This window comes from Salmo salar, chromosome ssa14, assembly GCF_905237065.1.
Source record: "Salmo salar chromosome ssa14, Ssal_v3.1, whole genome shotgun sequence".
Classification (NCBI taxonomy): domain Eukaryota; kingdom Metazoa; phylum Chordata; class Actinopteri; order Salmoniformes; family Salmonidae; genus Salmo; species Salmo salar.
The window spans coordinates 74,625,102-74,647,625 of NC_059455.1; the positions used below are offsets into that span (position 1 = coordinate 74,625,102).

At 41.7% G+C, this 22,524-nt stretch overlaps 1 protein-coding gene across 2 annotated transcripts in view; it reads right to left on the reverse strand.

Moving 5' to 3' along the window:
* LOC106570304 (DNA topoisomerase 2-beta) overlaps positions 1–22,394 on the reverse strand; it is a 48,479-nt gene extending 26,085 nt beyond the window's left edge. Inside the window, exons 1-9 of one of the 2 annotated variants that reach the window (XM_014142479.2) lie at positions 21,915–22,394; positions 12,430–12,636; positions 11,648–11,738; positions 9,606–9,669; positions 1,821–1,966; positions 1,462–1,559; positions 748–960; positions 334–507; positions 12–113 (exon numbers count right to left, since the gene is read on the reverse strand). In XM_014142479.2, the coding sequence (XP_013997954.1) occupies positions 12–113; positions 334–507; positions 748–960; positions 1,462–1,559; positions 1,821–1,966; positions 9,606–9,669; positions 11,648–11,738; positions 12,430–12,636; positions 21,915–21,956 (1,137 nt within the window). In that variant the 5' untranslated portion in view covers positions 21,957–22,394. Of the gene's footprint in view, positions 1–11; positions 114–333; positions 508–747; positions 961–1,461; positions 1,560–1,820; positions 1,967–9,605; positions 9,670–11,647; positions 11,739–12,429; positions 12,655–21,914 lie in introns of both variants that reach the window. The other variant, XM_014142478.2, reaches the window with a different exon arrangement.
* Positions 22,395–22,524: the final 130 nt, after the last annotated feature.

Genomic DNA, 22,524 nt, shown 5'->3' on the forward strand with positions numbered 1-22,524 from the left:
CAATAACTAACCTGGAAGGGTTTGACTGAGACACCAGCTTTGTTCTTCTTCTTCACCACTTCTATCAGCTTGGCTACGATCTGGTCCACCACGTAATCAATGTGTCTGCCACCCTGAATGACACAAAACAAGCAGTGTAGTACATAAAACATGTCTGATGTGGTCGAAAGTGATTCAAGTCATACTCCAACGCACACTCATCCCAGTATTTTTATACATGCAAATGGCACTTCATATCTGTTCCTTATTCCTAGATTGGTCAAGTCATAGTTTTCCAAATCAAAGGGTAGATTTCTGGTAAAATAACAACATAATTCCCTGAGGGGATGTTACCTTGGTGGTGGCGATACTGTTGACGAAGCTGATCTGTTGGAATCCCTTCTCACTCATGGTGAGACACACCTCCCAACGCTCGTTGACGGACTCGTGGACCACCTTTAGGGCCACGCCCACCTCATCCAGCTTGTCCTTCACGTACAGCTCCACGTAGCTGCGGAACCCTGTCACCTGGGAGGACAAGGACAGGTGAGAGGAGCCTAAACCGGGTCTGGATAGTGGCTCTGGTTCTGGAAAGGTTATTAGCAAATGACATTGTATTGAAACAGGTGTAGTGAAATGAGCTGTTTTCTTTCAAGTCAAAATGTTCTGCCCAGGGTCTTCCAAGACTTGGCACCTTATGTACAGCATATAGTCTGTGTATATGGGACAGCCCATCTTACTATGTGTGGTTACATGGGGGAGACTTACAGGGAGTTTCTTCCCGTTGAGCAGGACTTTGACGCCCTTGCAGGAGCCGGCAATGTCGTAAGCCCTCTTGGTGAGCAGAGCCACGATGTCCTTGTCCAGCTTCTCCATCTTGAACTTGGACAGGTCCGGCTGGAAGGTCACGCACGTAAAGTCGTCCCCGTCAAAGAACTTGATCTTGGGGTCGCTCGTCTTCCCCATGTTGTTCTGCCAGGTCTAAGGAGGGAGAGAGAAAGAGGGGGAGAGAAAAAGAGGGGGAAAGAGAGAGAAAGAAGGGGACAAAGATGGTCATGAAATGCACTACATTCTTCACATTAAGAAGAACTAGAATTAAATATGGTGAATGGTGAAATTCCATCAAAGAGATACGAGTTAATAAAAAGCCTTGTGAAACTGATTGAACAAACTACCACTATTTTGGTGAGTCATTTCATTGAAAGTGACAATTGTAGGACAAACCACACAAAGACAACAACCATCTGGCTTACGAGAAAAAAACGAAATTCCCCAAAACTATGTAGAATCCGACATTATCAACATAAAAATCCTGTGAGACCACCCCCGGCAGTGCAAATCAACTCATACTCACCCCCTTACATACTGTACTCAACATACTGTACAAAACATCAACTGGAGTTCAGCTGTTTGAAGAATGTTATTTTCAAGGTTGACTAAACAACAGATGTCAATCACACTGTGCTTTCTCGTTGTCTGTACCTGTTTGAAGCTGTGTTTGTACTCTTTGCAGGCAGTTTCCACTGTGAACTTTGTGCTGAAGATATTACAGAGTTTAGCACCGTACCCGTTCCTTCCACCTAGGAGGAGAACAGAAGGGAGACATGCTTTCATCTATGGAGAGATTGTCCTTGAAGAGCTATAGTCATTCTCTCATTCCAGTGTTGTGTTACTAAGCACTGCAAGGGGTGCTAAAAAACTATTCAGTTGAGATCATAAAAGCAGACAGTAAAAATGGTTTAGGTTGGACATTCTGTCTGAAGCTTTATCGAAACCATATGAAATGGTGTTACACAAATGGACAATAATTAAGATTCTCGTTTTCAGAGTGATTTTGTCACCTGTGACTTTCTTCTGCTCGTCGTCGTAGTTACTGGAGGTGAGGAGGTGTCCGAAGATGAGAGCGGGAACGTACATCTTCTCATCTTTGTGTTCCACCACCGGGATGCCTTTACCATTGTTCCAGATGGTGATGGTGTTGGACTCACTGAAGGAAGAGAGGAGGATGATGAACGTAGGAATAAACAAGGAGGGATAAACAATGCATGCCAAAGAACTTCACAGGACAGACAGAAACATCATGACCCAACTTGAATAACCATTACGCATTTCCATTTAGATGTACTAACCTTTAGATTAGGGCTGTGGCAGTCATGACATTTTGTCAGCCGGTTACTGTCATGTAAAAGACTGCCGGTCTCACGGTAATTGACCATTAATTAACATAAATGTTTAGCATCTCCAGGCCTCCATGCATACAAGCCACTGATGCGTGCTTTTTGAACATCTACAATTTATAAAGTCTAATAAATCAATTTAATATACACCATCACAATAAATCCATTATTTATTTTAGTCAGGTCTAAAGAAACATTATGATATGAAGAAAATGCATTTCAGAAGAACAGAATATGAGTTGGCCTACTGTATGTTATCTGGCTTACTGTATGTTATCTGGCCTACTGTATGTTATCTGGCCTACTGTATGTTATCTGGCTATGTGCCATGCCGTAGACTGTAGGCTTGTTCATTTAGCAAACAAGATATGCTTATATGTTCCGTGCATTGGCGGTTGGTGCTGTTTAAGATGAGGGAGGAGTATTTTTATTATTTTTTCATGATCATGGCCTTATTTCTATTTCAGCATGTTGGATGCCTGTTATTCATATTCCATTCAGCCAGTTCAATGTAACATCAATAGATTCAGGCTACTACGTGATACATTTTCCCTATACTCATCATGAGGTTGTTACAACCTAGCTAATGAATTAAAGTTTATAACGTAGGTGCACACAGGAAGAGAGAATTTGAGTAATCAAGGTGACAGACAGTGACACATTCAATACCGCCTTGCACCCTTGCCTGCATCTAGCTGATCTAGGGTGTAATCATTAGTCCAATATTTGCAAATAAGAGTTTCTATTGGACAAACTCAGGTATGTTTATCCCAGTTCCATTCTGTTAGCTTCCATTTAAGAAATGTTTTTCAACAGAATCGGCGCAATGAATAAACCTCTGATCACACAGTTCACTTTCATAGCAGCCACATACAAACAGCTCGTTGTATATATAATTTATTCTCGCATCTAACTACGCACTCTCCTCTCACCTTTTCCCTTGGCTTTTGGACTTCAGTGCATAACACATCAGCTGTCTGTGACCAGGCGCACAAACTTTTCCAAGTATAACCTTCATATCAGGACCGCTAACCGCTACACACAGCCTACATCATTGCCACGTCATAGTCAACATAGCTACTAGAACTAACGCGTTAGTAAACCTGCTACAATCATGCAGTATTGTGTACAGCAAGCAGTTTAGAAGTTACACAGGCGGGCCCATGTGGCAATAAATTAATGAAACCAAAAGCTTACCTTGACTTGGATGAGTTCCAGTGTTGGATAGCCATAGCCAGCTAGCTAAAATAGCTTCCCTCTCTGTTTGAGCCGGGTGTTTAATTATGCTAAACTAGCTAGCTGCATTAGACTCTAGCTAAGTAAGAGAAGTGAAAAAATATATACAACGAAATATCTCTATTAATTTTGGAAGAAATTAATTTGTTCAAAACTGTTCAACAACTGTCTTTTTCTCTCTTTGAGTCAACTACTCACCACATGTTATGCACTGCAGTGCTAGCTAGCTTTAGCTTATGCTTTCAGTACAAGATCCATTCGCTGATGCTATGATTGGGTGGACAACATGTCAGTTCATGCTAGTTGTCTTAGGTCTCACTTTATGTAGTGTTGTGGTGTCTCTCTTGCCGTGATGTGTGTTTTGTACTATTTTTTTTTTTTAAATGTATGTAATCCCTGCTCCCGTCCCGGCAGGAGGCCTTTTGCCTTCTGGTAGGCCTTCATTGTAAATCAGAATTTGTTCTTAACTGACTTGCCTAGTTAAATATTGTTTAAAAAAAATAAAATTACAATTTTTAAAATTAAAATGCTCCAACAGCTCTGATAGGTTGGAGGACGTCCTCCAGAAGTTGTCATAATTACTGTGTAAGTCTATGGAAGGGGCTGAGAACCATGAGCCTCCTAGGTTTTGAATTGAATTCAATGTACCCAGAGGAGGACAGAAGTTAGCTGTTTTCTGGCCACACCATGGTGCTATCCTACAGAGTTCTGAATATATTGTTAATATAATTATTATAGATAGTTTAAACTAAAAATGATTATTTTTTTCATTATTTTTTTTCATTCACTATGGATAGTCCTCCCCTTCCTCCTCTGAGGAGACTCCACTGGTCCCATGCCATTATTTTATATTATCCGATTTTATAGTAAGAAGAATATAATTGAACTTAGCTGAATGAAATAGAAAGGATACTTTGTCCATTCTGGAGTGAGAGCGCATATGAAGTGGCTAGGTTGAGCGTAAAAGTGATCATTTGAAACAGGCCTTATACATTAGACTTAGAGTTATCCGTTTGCACTCGAATAGCGAATGGAGGCCACTTTCCCGCAGGTTTGTTTTTCATACCGGGTAGGCTACTCTGGTTATTTCACTCTACACATCAGCCACTGTTTGAGGAGGCTGCTGAGCGACAGGTGATATTCTGCCCAAACTCTGTATGTCCTAGGCTCTCCAACTAGGTTCCTGTAGCTACCGAGGGCTTAATTTGGGAAACCAAGTGAAATCTGTTCAGGAACATCAATAGTAACATGTTTTCACAACAAAACATATTTCAAGTGTTGACAATCCCTCTCTGCACACTAGAGAAAGGAATGAAAGAGAGAGGGGAGGAGATGGTGGTGGTGAAATATTCAGTAGCTAAAGGTAATGTGTCAGCCGTGCATTATATGCGGTAGGATATGTATTGTATAACAGCAAAATTATATATTAAAAAAAATAAACATTTCGGGCTTGGCCTCATATATAGTTCTATGCACACGCTCTAATATGCATATGGCGGTTTTGAATTAATGGTCACCTTATAAAGTGCTGTCCATTTTGTTGTGTAAAGGTCAGCATGCTTTAGTTCGGCTGGCGGCTAGCTGAAGTCGGCTAGGCAAACGAGTGTGCTTGCATTCTCCCTTAAAAGACATTCGCTTGAAAGAAGAGAAATAAGCGGAAACGGTACAGTTTGTCCATTCTGAGACGCCGTAACCAGTATACACTTCCTCAAACCAGTCAGAATGAATCTAAGATAACTAAAAAAATCTGTCATTCATTTTGACGTTTTTGTCAAGGAGATCTTAGTTGTGCAATTTTACATCTAAGATGTTTTATTTAGAAATACTGCACCAAACAATGTGCATTAAAACAAGTCTTCTCTCATTGAATGACAAGAAAGACTGAAGAATCCTTACTGTTGACCCATCACTGACGAAGGGGCGTAGACTTTTTTTAATTAACTAGGCAAGTCAGTTAAGAACAAATTCTTATTTACAATGACGACCTCAGTGACTTGCCTCAAGAAAAAATGTTGTGTACCCGAACAACTGACAAACCCCTCACCAAGTCCGGAACGAACAAAAACATCACTAAATGTTCTCATAATATATGCACAAACGCTTCTGAACTGTTTCAGCTGGGAAGCATGCGGACACCTTTAGGTTTTGAAACAACATCCACAATGACCATGTATCCACTCAGTTTCAACCCATTGATGAACTCGTTTCTTCAAATTGATCACAGTGATGTGAGTTACAAAACATACTGATATGATTTTCAATAGCATTTGCATTGAGTGGTTAGAGGGACAATAGAGCCCTGAGTACCAGGCCATTAGCGACCTGATAATCCTTAGCGAGTTCTGGACTCCCAACTCATGTCCTGAGTGCGTTGGGAGATATGACAGGGCCTTATAGGGAGAGAGACGTGCAGACAGGCCTCACAGGGAGAAGACATGGAGCTCCGCTGAAGGACACTGGTGCTGAGTGGTCTGCTCTTTCTCTCTGTGTGTGTGAAGACAGAAGCCCCAGAGGAATGCGTGCATTCAGCAGATTGCTGTGATTGCCGTTCCGTAGGTGAACAGCATGTTAAATTAGCTCCCTGAATTACAGAACCGACTGTTCATTAAGACCTACCCAGAGATCTATCAGCCTCCACAGTACCTCCCTGTTTCTCTCTCTCTACCCAGAGATCTATCAGCCTCCACAGTACCTCCCTGTTTCTCTCTCTCTACCCAGAGATCTATCAGCCTCCACAGTACCTCCCTGTTTCTCTCTCTCTACCCAGAGATCTATCAGCCTCCACAGTACCTCCCTGTCTCTCTCTCTACCCAGAGATCTATCAGCCTCCACAGTACCTCCCTGTTTCTCTCTCTCTACCCAGAGATCTATCAGCCTCCACAGTACCTCCCTGTTTCTCTCTCTACCCAGAGATCTATCAGCCTCCGCAGTACCTCCCTGTTTCTCTCTCTCTACCCAGAGATCTATCAGCCCCCACAGTACCTCCCTGTTTCTCTCTCTCTACCCAGAGATCTATCAGCCTCCACAGTACCTCCCTGTTTCTCTCTCTCTACCCAGAGATCTATCAGCCTCCACAGTACCTCCCTGTTTCTCTCTCTACACCCAGAGATCTCTCAGCCTCTACAGTACCTCCCTGTCTCTCTCTACACCCAGAGATCTATCAGCCTCTACAGTACCTCCCCGTTTCTCTCTCTACACCCAGAGATCTATCAGCCTCCGCAGTACCTCCCTGTTTCTCTCTCTCTCTACCCAGAGATCTATCAGCCCTCTGCAGTACCTCCCTGTCTCTCTCTCTACACCCAGTACCCAGTGATCTATCAGCCTCTACAGTACCACCCTGTCTCTCTCCTCTCCATGGTCCTGTTATCTCCCTCACACCCTACTTTCTCTCTTCCATCTCCTCTTCTTCTCCACCGCTCCCCTCTCATCCCTCGCTCATCTCTTTTTCCTCTGGCGCTTCTCTCCTCCACGTCTTCACTGTGTTCTCCCTAAGCCCCTCCACTACAACCCCTTGCTGCTAGAGAACTACCAAGGCAACCAGAAACTGGGCCACGGAATCAACGTACAACTAAATACTCAGGTGAAGCATGCACAATGCAGACTAACACAAACCACACAGGCATCACAGTGGTCAGATCACTTCAACAAAATGGATGCTCTGCATTTTCAAAGACATCCTCCCACAGAAAAATCCTCATGCCTTGATACAGTGTCTTCAGAATGTATTCACACACCTTGACTTTTTCAAATGTTGTTGCATTTCAGCCTGAATTTAAAAAGGATTAAATGTAGATGTTTTGTCACTGGGCTACACACAATACCCCATTATGTCAAAGTGGAATTATGTTTTTTGAAAATCTTACAAATTAATGAAAACTTAAAAGCTGAAATGTCTTGAGCTATTAAGTATTCAACCCCTTTATTACAGCAAGACTAAATTAGTTTAGGAGTAAAAATGTGCTTAACAAGTCACAAAATAAGTTGCATGGACTCACTCTGTCTGCAAAAATAGTGTTTAACATGATTTTTTAATGACTACCTCATTTCTGTACCCACACATACAGATAATTGTAAGGTCCCGCATTCGAGCAGTGAATTTCCAATACAACACATTACTAAGTACCACTCTCCATATTTATTTTGAAGCATAGTGGTAGCTTTCCACCAGAAACTGGTAGATGAATTCACCTTTCAGCAGGACAATAACCTAAAACACAAGGCCAAATATAAGTGTGGCCGAGTTACAGTTTTGACTTAAAGCTGTTTGAAAATCTACGGCAAGACTTAAATGGTTGTCTAGCAATGATCAACAACCAATTTGAAAGAGCTTGAAGAATTTTTTTAAAGAATAATGGGCAAATATTGTAAATACTGTAAGGTCTTACCCAGAAACACTCACAGCTGTAAAGACTCAGGAGTGTGAATACTTATGTAAATAAGATATTTCTGTATTCTATTTTTTATAAACTTGCAACAACAACAAAAATTAAACATGTTTTTACTTTGTCATTATTGGGTATTGTGTGTAGATGGGTGAGAAAAAAAACATGTATTTACTCTACTTTGAATTCACGCTGTAAAGTAACAAAATGTGGAGTAAGTCCAGGGGTATGAATACTTTCTGAACAGTGTATATTTATAAGGCTACTAGTGAGATGAACTACTGCGTTACAGATTTATGTTATTGGTCAACCAGAACCATTTCCAAATAACGCCGGTAAAATATCAATCATTTAACGGCAAGAAGTCTAGAGAGACCCAGGCAGCGTGACAATCTGATGGCATTAAAGAAGTCTAGAGAGACCCAGGCAGCGTGACAATCTGATGGCATTAAAGAAGTCTAGAGAGACCCAGGCAGCGTGACAATCTGATGGCATTAAAGAAGTCTAGAGAGACCCAGGCAGCGTGACAATCTGATGGCATTAAAGAAGTCTAGAGAGACCCAGGCAGCGTGACAATCTGATGGCATTAAAGAAGTCTAGAGAGACCCAGGCAGCGTGACAATCTGATGGCATTAAAGAAGTCTAGAGAGACCCAGGCAGCGTGACAATCTGATGGCATTAAAGAAGTCTAGAGAGACCCAGGCAGCGTGACAATCTGATGGCATTAAAGAAGTCTAGAGAGACCCAGGCAGCGTGACAATCTGATGGCATTAAAGAAGTCTAGAGAGACCCAGGCAGCGTGACAATCTGATGGCATTAAAGAAGTCTAGAGAGACCCAGGCAGCGTGACAATCTGATGGCATTAAAGAAGTCTAGAGAGACCCAGGCAGCGTGACAATCTGATGGCATTAAAGAAGTCTAGAGAGACCCAGGCAGCGTGACAATCTGATGGCATTAAAGAAGTCTAGAGAGACCCAGGCAGCGTGACAATCTGATGGCATTAAAGAAGTCTAGAGAGACCCAGGCAGCGTGACAATCTGATGGCATTAAAGAAGTCTAGAGAGACCCAGGCAGCGTGACAATCTGATGGCATTAAAGAAGTCTAGAGAGACCCAGGCAGCGTGACAATCTGATGGCATTAAAGAAGTCTAGAGAGACCCAGGCAGCGTGACAATCTGATGGCATTAAAGAAGTCTAGAGAGACCCAGGCAGCGTGACAATCTGATGGCATTAAAGAAGTCTAGAGAGACCCAGGCAGCGTGACAATCTGATGGCATTAAAGAAGTCTAGAGAGACCCAGGCAGCGTGACAATCTGATGGCATTAAAGAAGTCTAGAGAGACCCAGGCAGCGTGACAATCTGATGGCATTAAAGAAGTCTAGAGAGACCCAGGCAGCGTGATAATCTGATGGCATTAAAGAGTGAAAGCATCATGCTACGTGTATTCATTTTGTTTAAATCTTCTAAAACAGTCACTCACTCAACTACCTCAAAGATTGATGCTTGAAAGGGCTTTCACATTCTAACAGCAAAAATGGCAATGGGCGAGCCGTTGTTTTCCAATGAAGGGACGCGGCTGCACCTACCTAGACAGCATGCACTGGGCATTGTTTTGGAGGTGACGCTGCTATGCTCAAATGATTTGACTCCTACGCACGAGCAGAGGGCTTTGCCGACACAAAACAGGACTGTTAAACAGAACTTATGATAATGACAGATTCACGACAGCTGCATCAGATAGAAGCTGCTGTGCCTACCTAAGCCACGTGCACAGTACGTCTTTTGGACTTGACTAATGATTGACAACTGCTTACTGTGCATGTGTACTTACGGATCAATGGAGATCTTTATGGTGGACATGTTCTTATCCCGCTGTTTGTTGTCGGCCGCGTTGACTGTGGAGCAGAGAAAAACATGTTGAAATGAGAAGTAGGAGACTGCAGGGATTCAATTGTGTTGATAGAAACTATGGAGAAGATACTTGGTACTGGCATTTTCATCAAGAGCTTAAGACACACTTGAGAATCAATAGCCTAAATGTTCGCCTGGCCTATAAAATCCAAAACCACATCCTTTCAACACAGCAAGTCTCTCATAGTGAAAACATATTGAAAAGTAAATTAGCCTCAATCAAGTCTCCTGTGTGTGATACGGTTTGCATTATAAAGCCTTTGCTTTGGTTGTAATGTGACCTTGTGTGACTGACCCTGTGTGAGTTATGTCTAGTCAGTAATTACAGAGATGTGGTAGGAACTAGTGAATATTTGGGCAGCGAGGACAGACGGCTGTCATTACCTTATCACCAGTATAAAACAGCAAAATGAGCACAGTGTGCAGAGCACAAAAACATGATGTCTTCTTCCATTGCATATGACCGAGTTCCAGTAGTTTGATCGCTCAAGGTACTGCCTGATATAAACGTTATTTTACAGGACAGGGGTATTCCTCTTTTAATCAGTGCATAAGCCTAACATTTTCCGGTACAATAATTGGTTGTACACCATGTTAATGTGCCAGTCAGTCAAACACATAAGCGAGACTAGCGCTGGATTCTACTGCCGCTTGCCTTAATCAGTGTGTGACTGACAACCAATAAAAGATTTCCTCAGACGGCTCTTCATTCCAGACAAATTACTACATGAGGAGCAGGAGCAAGGAGGAGGGGGACACAGGCTGTCCACAGAACACAGGACAAGCTAGCTCCTCTACAAAACAGGTTCAATCTAATTGATGTTTCAGAGGTATTGTTGGACCAGATATTAGGCCTAGCTAAAAATCTTCTTTTCATCTCCAGTCACTGGTGTACAAAAATGGTATCATCCTACCTACAACAATAGATTGACTGTATGTAAGTCTGTCTGGATAAAAGTGTCTGCTAAATGACTCAAATGTCAAATTTAGACCGGTCGACTGACATAGCAACTGGTCTACTGACATAGCAAAGTATGCCTAAAATACATTTACATTTTAGTCATTTAGCAGACGCTCTTATCCAGAGTGACTTACAGTAGTGAATACATTTCTTTTTTACCGTACTGGTCCCCCGTGGGAATCGAACCCACAACCCTGGCGTTGCACACACCATGCTCTACCAACTGAGCCACACGGGACCACTAAAAATAGAATCTACGTCAAACAATTGACATTTTTATGTTCTCTTACATTTACATTTTAGTCTATTAGCAGCCACTCTTACCCAGAGACTTACAGGAGCAACTAGATTTCTCACCTAGTCTGCTCGGGGATTCGATCCAGCAACCTTTTTGTTAATTATTAGGCTACCTGCCGCATCTTTCCCCCCCCCCTTTTTCTTCCTAATTCCAATCTTGTCTCATCGCTGCAACATGGGCTCAGGAGAGGCAAAGGTGGAGTCATGCGTCCTTCGAAACATGACCCGCCTAACCTCGCTCCTTAAGACCTGCCAGCTTAACCTGGAAGCCAGCCGCACTAATGTGTCAGAGGAAACACCGTTCAACTGGTGACCGGGGTCAGCCTGCAGGTACCAAGCCCGCCACAAGGAGTAGCTTTACCGGCCAAACCCTCCCAACCTGGACAACGCTGGGCCAATTGTGTGCTATGGGACTCCCGGCCACGTCCGGTTGTGGCACAGCCTGGGAATGAACCAGGGTCTGTAGTAACACCTCTAGCACTGTGATACAGTGCCTTAGACCGCTGCGCCACTCGGGAGGCCCCTACCTGCCGATCTTGAGGGAATGTCCATCAGAGGCCATCACAGTAATAACTGGGCCTGATATAAACTGATAACTGATTAATAACAGCCTAATAATTAACTGAGTGCTATGGCTAGTTCATAATGACAACCTTGTTACCTGTGTATGTTCTGCTTTAAAATACCCTGATAAATAGACTTACCAAGAATTTCATCAAAGATTTTGTATAATCCAGGGACGTAGGTGATTTCTCGTAGATTCATCCCAAGGTCTTCATCGAAAACCCACATTTGCTGAAAGGGTTGAAATGGATACGTCTATTGATCAACCATTCATAATACTTGACTACGCAACAACAAAGAGCAACACCAGATTTCTCTGTTAGATCCATCTATAGAACTGGATGTTGTTGTGACTAACATTGACACAAGCACTGATCATGACACAAACTGTACACACCCCTCGTTGGTGGAGAGAATTTTGCAGGTTTGAAGCTTATTTCCAGCAATTCTACACATTTTGTCATGGGGTGCAAAGAACATTTAACAGTTTTAAAGCAAATTTTCTTTCAATTCTATACATTTTGCCATGTCTAATGTGTATTCATGTGATATTTGAGTGACTAATTACAACAATATCTATGGGCAAAGAAACCTAAATAAAAAAACAGCTGACATGGGCTAGTGTATGTGGAGATTTCTGAAAAGGTATAGCGCTCTAAGGTCTGCAATGACTAACATGACAAGAGGAGCTGATGATTCACTACCCAATTTAGAAATTACACCTTGTGCATTCACCTATTACAACTTTCAAGAGCAAGTTTAAAGCCGAACCCCTCCGTTTGGGAACCACTGGTGTAGAATAGGAGTAAAGTTAATTTGGCACAAAACAGGAGTGAAAAAAAAGATATTCACAATTTTGTTTTCTGTTGCACCCTCCTGAACACAACCTAGACGTCTATAGTCATGAAGAAAGCGAACCCACCTGGGTGACCGGTTCCACAGAGCCGATGTAGGTGTCGGGCCTCAGTAGGATGTGCTCCAGCTGGGTCTTCTTCTGGTATACCCTCTCCACTGACATCTTCTCTCCTCCCTTCTTCTTGGCTCCTCCACCTCCTCCCTCGGGCTTGCCCCCATCGCCCCTGCCGTTCGCCGCCGCTGCTGCCTCCTCCTCCCTCTTCTTGGCAGCATTCTTCTTATCAAAGAGGGTCTGGTATTAGACACATGTGCACAACTTTGTTAAAAATGACACTAGAGATAAATGATTGAACTCTGTGTCTGCAGGCACTGGCAGCTGATTGTCAGAACTAAGGCACAGCAGTAGCCGTTTTGTTTGAATTTGATTGTTTGACACGGGACTACCATCCAAACTCATTCCACGGAGGGCTGAGTGTCTGCAGGTTTTCGCTCCTCCCTTGTACTTGATTGATGAATTAAGCTCACTAATTAGTAAGGAACTCCCCATACCTGGTTGTCTAGGCCTTAACTGAAAGAAAAAGACACTCAGCCCTCCATGGAATGAGTTTGACACCCCTGGTCTAAATCCTACTAGACCAGTGTAGCCTCAAATTCTTCTGTCAATGCTCCTTAACGCTTTGGTTGGTTGGTTGATTAGTGGGTTGGTTGGAACTTGGAAGGTTTACTTGGTTAGGCTAATTGCCCAGCACACACCCACAGTAGACACCATTGGTTAAGGCAGTGGATCTCATTGTTAAATACTTAGGATTGCACCCAAGGAGAGGCCAAAAAGTGACTGAGCCTGAGGAGCAAACTTTATCAAATAAAAATGTAAATGTTTCAAGCATAGGGAAATCTAAACTGTATTGTTCTGGTAATGTATGTACACAATTGATCCAGAGCCGTTGAGCATGCAATAGGCTTATATAAACTGAGCAAATAATCTACTGTGCAATAACAAACACAGTGGTTGAGTAAAATGCAGTCCCTGTCACCTGTGGCCCTTGAGATCTGTTTACATTTCTCTATGGGGAGGTATCTGAGCAACAGACCCTCACAATTCTCATCAGCCTATTAGTAACAAACAGGGGACCCAAGACAGTTCACTCCATATGGTCTATGGTTTACCCCAACTCTCACAGCAAGTCATAATCAGATTATCAAGCCAAAGCAGCCATTTAGCTCACGACAGTCCACCACTCTGTGATATTTGCTTTGACAAGATATGAACGGAAAATGAATCTTGAGTACTGTAATTTCCGGGCTATTGAGCGCACCTGAATATAAGCCGCACCCACTGAATTTTAAACAAATTATTATTTTGAACATAAATAAACCGCACGTCTATAAGCCGCAACACCTCGGCCGTCTGCTCTCTTGTGTTGACCCAGTCTTCCAGCTCATTTTCTAGTTCGAGCCATCTGCTTTTCTTCCCTCTGAAAGCTTTACTTGTCTTTTTGCACTGAGTCAATTCCTCACGCTGCTGTTTCCAACGTCTTATCATCGACTCATTAAGACCAAGCTCCCGTGCAGCAGCTCTATTTCCTTTTCCAACAGCCAGATCAATCGCCTTCAACTTGAAAGCTGCATCATATGCATTTCCCCGTGTCTTTACCATGATGAGGGTGACAAAATGATTACCGTAATCAGAATGATGGGAAGTTAGAGAGTGCTCGATTTAATCTAAACAGTAAACAAAAAGGTTGTTTGACCTTAACCCGTTCGGCAATTTCATTGGTCTAATGAAAGCTTCATGCCGGCAAAAAATTGAGCACGTCACAGAATGTGTTTTTTTGGAGAAAAAAAATTGAAAGCGGGAAAAATCCATATATTAGCCGCGTCATTGTTTAAGCCGCGAGGTTCAAAGTGTGGGAAAAAGTTGCGGTTTATAGTCCGGAAATTACGGTATTATATATTAGGTCTGCTAAGAACCTAATCTTGGTTGCTCAAACACACTGAAAGAATTCTGCATGACCTCATTATCGCATCTTCTATCAGACAGCCAGCTGCTCCATTGTCTATCTGCTGCCAGTGGCACCCAAATTGACCTGTGTGAAGCTAGCCACAATAAGGATTCGCCACAATAGTGGAATGTGCACTTCGCCTTCAAAATAAAAGTCCCCCAATTGAAAGTGATTCAAACAGATACAAAGTGGAATCATGCCATATTTGCACTAGATAATGCTAAAAAAGGTCGGAATGTTGTTATACAAAATATAATAATTTGTTAATTTGACACAAAAGTAAAAACTCTTTGGATAAATTAGTCTTTACAATTGCATTGGGGGGGGCATACTTATACGCACTGCACATATCAAAATCACATTTTATTTGTCACATGCACCGAATAAAACAAGTGTGGACTATAGCGTGAAATGTTTACTTACGAGCCCGTTCCCAACAAAGCAGATAAAAAGCAAGAACATTTGCAAATAGATACAAGTAAAATATAAATAACGAGGCTACAGTGGCTTGCGAAAGTATTCATCCCCCTTGGCATTTTTCATATTTTGTTGCCTTACAACCTTTTTCGGGTGTTTGTATCATTTGATTTACACAACATGCACCTTGAAGATGCAAAATATTTTTTATTGTGAAACAAACAAGAAATAAGGCAAACTGAAAACTTGAGCTGCAAGTCTCTTGGGGTATGTCTCTATAAGCTTGGCACATCTAGCCACTGGGATTTTTTTCCCATTATTCAAGGCAAAACTGCTCCAGATCCTGCAAGTTGGATGGGTTCTGCTGGTGTACAGCAATCTTTAAGTCATACTACAGATTCTCAATTGGATTGAGGTCTTGTCTTTGACGAGGCCATTCCAAGACATTTAAATGTTTCCCCTTAAACCACTCAAGTGTTGCTTTAGAAGTATGCTTCGGGTCATTGTCCTGCTGGAAGGTGAACCTCCGTCCCAGTCCCAAATCTCTGGAAGACTGAAACGGGTTTCCTTCAAGAAATTCTTGATGGATGGCGGTTAGCTAGTTCCCAGTCCCTGCCGATGAAAAACATCCCCCACAGCATGATGCTTCCACCACCATGCTTCACTGTGGGGATGTTGTTCTCGGGGTGATGAGAGGTGTTGGGTTTGCGCCAGACATAATGTTTTCCTTTATGGCCCATTAGCTCATCTGACCAGAGTACCTTCTTCCATATGTTCTCCCACATGCCTTTTGGCGAACACCAAACGTGTTTGCTTATTTTTTTTCATTAAGCAATGGCTTTTTTCTGGACACTCTTCCGTAAAGCCCAGCTCTGTGGAGTGTACAGCTTAAAGTGGTCCTATGGACAGATTCTCCAATCTCCACTGTGGAGCTTTGCAGCTCCTTCAGGGTTATCTTTGGTCTCTTTGTTGCCTCTCTGATTAATGCCCTCCTTGCCTGGTCCGTGAGTTTTGGTGGGCAGCCCTCTCTTGGCAGGTTGGTTGTGGTTCTATATTCTTTACTTTTTTAAATAATGGATTTCATGGTGCTCTGTGGTATGTTCAAAGTTTCTGATATTTTTTTATAACCCAACCCTGATCTGTACTTCTCCACAACTTTGTCCCTGACCTGTTTGGAGAGCTCCTTGGTCTTCATGGTGCTGCTTGCTTTGTGGTGCCCCTTGCTTAGTGGTGTTGCAGACTCTGGGGCCTTTCAGAACAGGTGCTGAGATCATGTGACACTTAAATAAAGTCCACCTGTGTGCAATCTAACTAATTATGGGACTTCTGAAGTTAATTGGTTGCACCAGATCTTATTCAGGGGCTTCATAGCAAAGGGGGTGAATACATACGCACACACCACCTTTCCGTTTTAAATTCTTTTGAAACAAGTAATTTTTTCCATTTCACTTCACCAATATTAGTCTCAGCCAGGTGTGTAACTTGGCCTTCTCCAGGGTTCCTTCTAGGCTCTGGAACTCCCTTCCTCTAGTCATCCGTGACTCGGAGTCCATCACTATCTTTCAGTCCCTCCCAAAGTCCCACCTCTTTGACAAGGCCTACCCTTAAGCACCTCTTCCCCCCCACACACACACGCAAAGAAATACACTACAAAGACACTCCTCTCTTCCCCATACTGAGCAGCACCTAACCCAAAACCTTAACCAGGTTCATATCCTAACTCCAATCCCACCCCTTACACTAAACCGGGTTCGTATCCCAAATCCCAACCCTACATCATCACACTCTTTCCCTTCTTTGAGCCAACCCCTCTCTTAATTCATGTTATTGTTTAGTCTTAGGTTTTGGTTTGACTCTTGTTTTTTAGTTCTTCCCTTTTGATTTCTAGAATTGAAGAGTGACTTTGGATCCTTGAAACGCGCTGTATAAGTCCCATGTATTATTATGACCCCCCCAATATCAGAAACAGGTCAATTTTGACCCCCCCCCAAAAAAACGTAATATACGTTACCGGTCAAAAGTTTGGACACACCTACTCATTCAAGGTTTTTTCTTTATTTTTACTATTTTCTACATTGTAAAATAATAGTGAAGACATCAAAACTACAAAAAAACACATATGGAATCATGAAGTAACCATAAGTGTTATTAAGAAAATCAAAATATGTTTTATATTTGAGATTCTTCAAATAGCCACCCTTTGCCTTTGACAGCTTTGCACACTCTTGGCATTCTCTCAACCAGTTTCACGAGGTAGTCACCCAGAATGCATTTCAATTAACAGGTGTGCCTTCTTAAAGCTAACTTGTGCCATTTCCTTCCTTCTTAATGCGTTTGAGCCAATCAGTTGTGTTGTGAGAAGGTAGGGGGGTATACAGAAGATAGCCCTAATCGGTTAAAAACCAAGTCCGTATTATGGCAATAACAGCTCAAATAAGCAAAGAGAAACGACAGTCCATCATTACTTTAAGACATGAAGGTCAGTCAATGCGGAACATTTCAAGAACTTTGAACGTTTCTTCAAGAGCAGTTGTAAAAAACAATCGCTTTGATGAAACTGGCTCTCATGAGGACCGCCACAGGAATGGAAGACCCAGAGTTACCTCTGCTGCAGAGGATAAGTTCATTAGAGTTACCAGCCTCAGAAATTGCAGCCCAAATAAATGCTTCACAGTTCAAGTAACAGACACATCTCAACTAGAGGTTGACCGATAATAATTTTAACACCGATTATTGGAGCAACAAAAAAAATCCAATACTGATTAAATCGGATGATTTATATATTTGTAATAATGACAATTACAACAATACTGAATGAACAATTAACACTTATTATAATACATAAATAAAATCTATTTTTTCTGAAATAAATAATGAAACATGCTCAATTTGGTTTAAATAATGCAAAAACAGTGTTGGAGAAGAAAGTAAAAGTGCAACATATGCCATGTAAAAAAGCTAACGTTTAAGTTCCTTGCTCAGAACATGAGAACATATGAAAGCTGGTGGTTCAATATTCCCAGTTCTTTAATATTCCCAGTTAATAAGTTTTCGGTTGTAGTTATTACAGGAATTATGACGTGTCGACTATTTCTCTCTATACCATTTGTATTCCGTATACCTTTAACTATTGGATGTTCTAATAGGCACTTTAGTATTGCCAGCCTAATCTCGGGAGTTGATAGGCTTGAAGTCATAAACAGCGCTGTGAAGCAAGCATTGCTAAGAGCTGCTGGCAAACGCAGTAAAGTTTGAATGAATACCAGCGCTCAGTCAGACTGCTCTATCAAATCATAGACTTAATTATAATATAATGAACACAGAAATACGAGCCGTTGGTCATTTAATATGATCAAATCCGGAAACTATCCTTTTGAAAACAAACCGTTTATTCTTTCAGTGAAATACGGAACCGCCCCGTATTTTATGAAACGGGCGGCGACCTTAAGTCTAAATATTGCTGTTACATTGCACAACCTTCAATGTTATGTCATAATTATGTAAAACTCTTGCAAATTAGTTCACAACGAGCCAGGTGGCCCAAACTGTTGCATATACCCTGACTCTGCGTGCAATGAACGCAAGAGAAGTGACACAATTTCCCTAGTTAGTATTGCCTGCTAACATGAATTTCTTTTAACTAAATATGCAGGTTTAAAAAAAATATACTTCTGTGTATTGATTTCAAGAAAGGCATTGATGTTTATGATTAGGTACATTCGCGCAACGATTGTGCTTTTTTTGCAAATGCGCTTTTGTTAAATCATCCCTCGTTTGGCAAAGTAGGCTGTGATTCAATGATAAATTAACAGGCACCGCATTGATTATATGCAACGCAGGACAAGCTAGTTAACCACACATGGTTGATGATATTACTAGGTTTACTAGTGATTGTGAAGATTGTTTTTATAAGATAAGTTTAATGCTAGCTAGCAACTTACCTTGTCGTCCTGCTGCACTTGCATAACAGTTGGTCAGCCTGCAACGCAGTTTCCCCGTGGAATGCAATGTAATCGGCGTCCAAAAATGCAGATTACCGATTGTCATGAAAACTTGAAAATCGGCCCTAATTAATCGGCCGACCTCTAATCTCAACATTAACTGCTCCGAGGAGAGTGCGTGAAGAAGGCCTTCATGGTTGAATTGCTGCAAAGAAACCACTACTAAAGGACAACAATAAAAAGAAGAGACTTGTTTGGGACAAGAAACACAAGCAATGGACATTAGACTGGTGGAAATCTGTCCTTTGGTGTGGAGTCCAAATTGGACATTTTTGGTTCCAGCCATCGTGTCTTTGTGAGACGCAGAGTAGGTGAACGGAGGATCTCCACATGTGTATTTCCCACCATGAAGCATGGAGGAGGAGGTGTTATGGTGTGGGGGTGCTTTGCTGGTGACACTGTGATTTATTTAGAATTCAAGGCACACTTAACCAGCATGGCTAACACAGCATTCTGCAGCGATACACCATCCCATCTGGTTTGGGACTATCATTTGTTTTTCAACAGGACAATGACCCATCACACCTCCAGGCTGTGTAAGGGCTATTTGACCAAGAAGGAGAGTGATGGAGTGCTGCATCAGATGACCTGGACTCCACAATCCCCCAACCTCAACCAAATTAAGATGGTTTGGGATGAGTCGGAGTGCAGAGCGAAGGAAAAGCAGCCAACAAGTGCTCAGCATATGTGGAAATTCCTTCAAGACTGTTGGAAAAGCATTCCAGGTGAAGCTGGTTGAGTGAATGCCAAGAGTGTGCAAAGCTGTCATCAAGGCAAAGGGTGACTATTTGAAGAATCTCAAATATATTTTGATTTGTTTAACACTTTTTTGGTTATTACATGATTCCATATGTTATTTCATAGTTCTGATGTCTTCACTATTATTCTACAATTTAGAAAAATAGTAAAATAAAGAAAAACCTAAACTTTTGTACCATGATGATCTTGATGAATTCGAAAATTATTTTCCCACCTTAGCTACTGGCCTTCTGTGGCTTTAAACTACACAGTACTACTCTATTCTTCATTTTATGATTGAATCCCACCAATTATGCTTGGTTTTGTCCGGTCCTCAGAGGCTGTTCTTTTGTGAAGGGAAAGAAGTTGCCCAATAACACCTCTTTCTCTCCACTCTCTTAAAACACTTAATTCTCTGAGCTAACTTGTAATAAATGAAGAAGTACAATCATATTTAACATGGTAAATTCATAAGCATAAATAAGAATTAATTAGAAAATATTTTTTAAATGGAGAAGGTTTCTATTGCAAAGTGATGGCGTGAAAAACAAGTGATTATTGGTCACGGTTAAATTGGGCTCAATTTTGTGAGTTAAGTCAACTTTGGTAGTATTATAAACTTTTAAACTGGGTTCCAGTAAACCACATAATTACAGAAGGGCTGTTTCTCTGAACCTCAGGCAGTAGGCTCAAGCTCGCCTGTTTCTCTCCCAGTCCCCACTCAGAGGCAGCATGCCTGTCTCAGACTCTGACCAGCAGCAACCTATCCTCCTTACTTCCCCTATGATGAAGGGGCCATGACTGAAAAAGTTTGGGAAGCACTGATCGGCAGGTTGCCTAGTGGTTAGAGCATTAAGGCCAGTAACCGTAAGGTTGCTAGATTGAAACCCCGAGCTGACAAGGTAAAAATCTGTCGTTCTGCCCACTGTTCCTAGGCCGTCATTGTAATTAAGAATTTGTTCTTAACTGACTTGCCAGGTTAAATAAAAAAAAATACAAATCTAGCTAATGATTAGCACAAATACAGATGGGCAACCCCATCTATTTATTTATAGCAACTATACTGTATCAGTTGGGCTACAGGTGATACTTTCTTATTGCTAAATAACAGACCAGCCTGATAATATGGCCCAATATGTTGTTACGCTCATTTTGGTGCGGCATTTATTTTAAAATGATGTCACCATTTTAATTTCATAAAAAAAAAAAAAAATAGAAAACAGGGCTGCACTCAGGTCCAAAAAACGTAATACAACGTTCAATTAAATGGACCAGTGCTGTTCTGAAGAACCAATTGAAAAACAGAGGTTGTGGGTTCAAAATGCACCGCTGCCCTTCAAATACATCACTCATTGCTTTAAGCTAGAGGTCTTCAAGGGTCCAAAAGTTATACCTGTTCCGAAATGGATCCGTGGCTTTCCCACCCTACCCGATATGCAAAAATACATTTTAAATTACCAGAGACCTAATATTTGTGTAAACTCTACACAGTTGTGTTCTGTGAGTGTCACTGAGAAGGCCGATACCCCATTTCATGGGTGCAAAATCCATAGGTTAGGCTCTACAGAATTGCATTGGGGGCATACTTGTATGCACTAAGGTTTAATACATCCACAGTTCGATTTCAACAGATTTGACAAATTAACCAAGTGTCTTTTGTTTAGCATTATCTAGTGCAAATATGTCACGATTCCACTATTTGTATCCGTTTGAATCACTTTCAAATGGGGGACTTTTATTTAGAAGGAAAACCGCAAATTCCACTATTGTGGCTAATCCTTGTGGCTAGCTTTACACAGGTCCCAAATTGTGCTGCCGTATCTACGGGCTGGCCGCTGCTAAAGCTAACGTTAGCTGACCAAATGTGGTGCAAATACATTTAAGGAATATGTCGTATAATTCTTTTATATATAGAGAGAGATTAGGCTACCTACGAAATACAGTATTTGAGACACAGTCAAGGTTCTATATTCAAACGGCGTGCATGTAAAATATGCAAACTGACTATCAATCACACTAGACGTGTATTGCAACAAAGAACTTCTTGGGGCATTGTCATTGGCCAAGTGGCTCACTCACTGAAAAGCAATGTTGCCGAATGACATGATAAAAGAAAACAATGTATCTGACGTTGGTGGACCAATCTGTGATTGTATGTGCCGGGCAATCGTAGCTAAATGAATATCCCAAAATCATGGCCCATCTTGAATAGGCGCATGATAGTTTAAAGGAATGTATTAGCTGCTGGCTAGTTATCACTGGCCATTTTACAAATATCCAGCTCCTGACAAATTGGGGAATTTCTCTCGTGCATCCCGGCAACATGATCAACGCTAGCTGAAGCGATAAAGCAAACATGTCCAGTAATGCAACATAACAAAATAGTAACTTACCACCCAAGTCAGACCCCCACTTCCTGCTGCGCCGTTGGACATCTTCCTTTTGTTTCCCTAAATTTGAGTGACGCTACTAAGCAGATAAAATACTGAAAAGTCCGGCATACAATATAGTCCATAAACTCAGGAATGCTTTCAGTTAACGGACCCCATTGGGTTATTTTCTGTGTCAGAACAAGTATAAAATGTCTGTCAAAATAGTTCAAGATGGGGGACTGTATCGCGGCTATTGTTAAAATCGACGAGCGGTGGTTAAAACTAGGCCTGAAATCGTCAACGCTTGCGTGCGACTTGCCGATGTGTATAAATTACTGTACAAAATCCAGACGTTAAATAGATCCACAAAATGTAATGTAGTACAAAATAAATTCAAATACTGTATAAATAAAACTACTTTAAAATACGGCTGTAAATCAATACCAAAATGTTCATTCACAAATAATAACACCGCCGCCTGCCTCCGTCAGGTTCCACCATCCGCAAAGCAACAATCCCCCACAGCGGAACCCACCAATCCGGCACTTGCTTTTCGAGGCGCCGGTACTTCAGCCAATGGAAAAAATATATTCAGGCCCCACGATGTACCTGCCATTTCTAACCAGTAGGT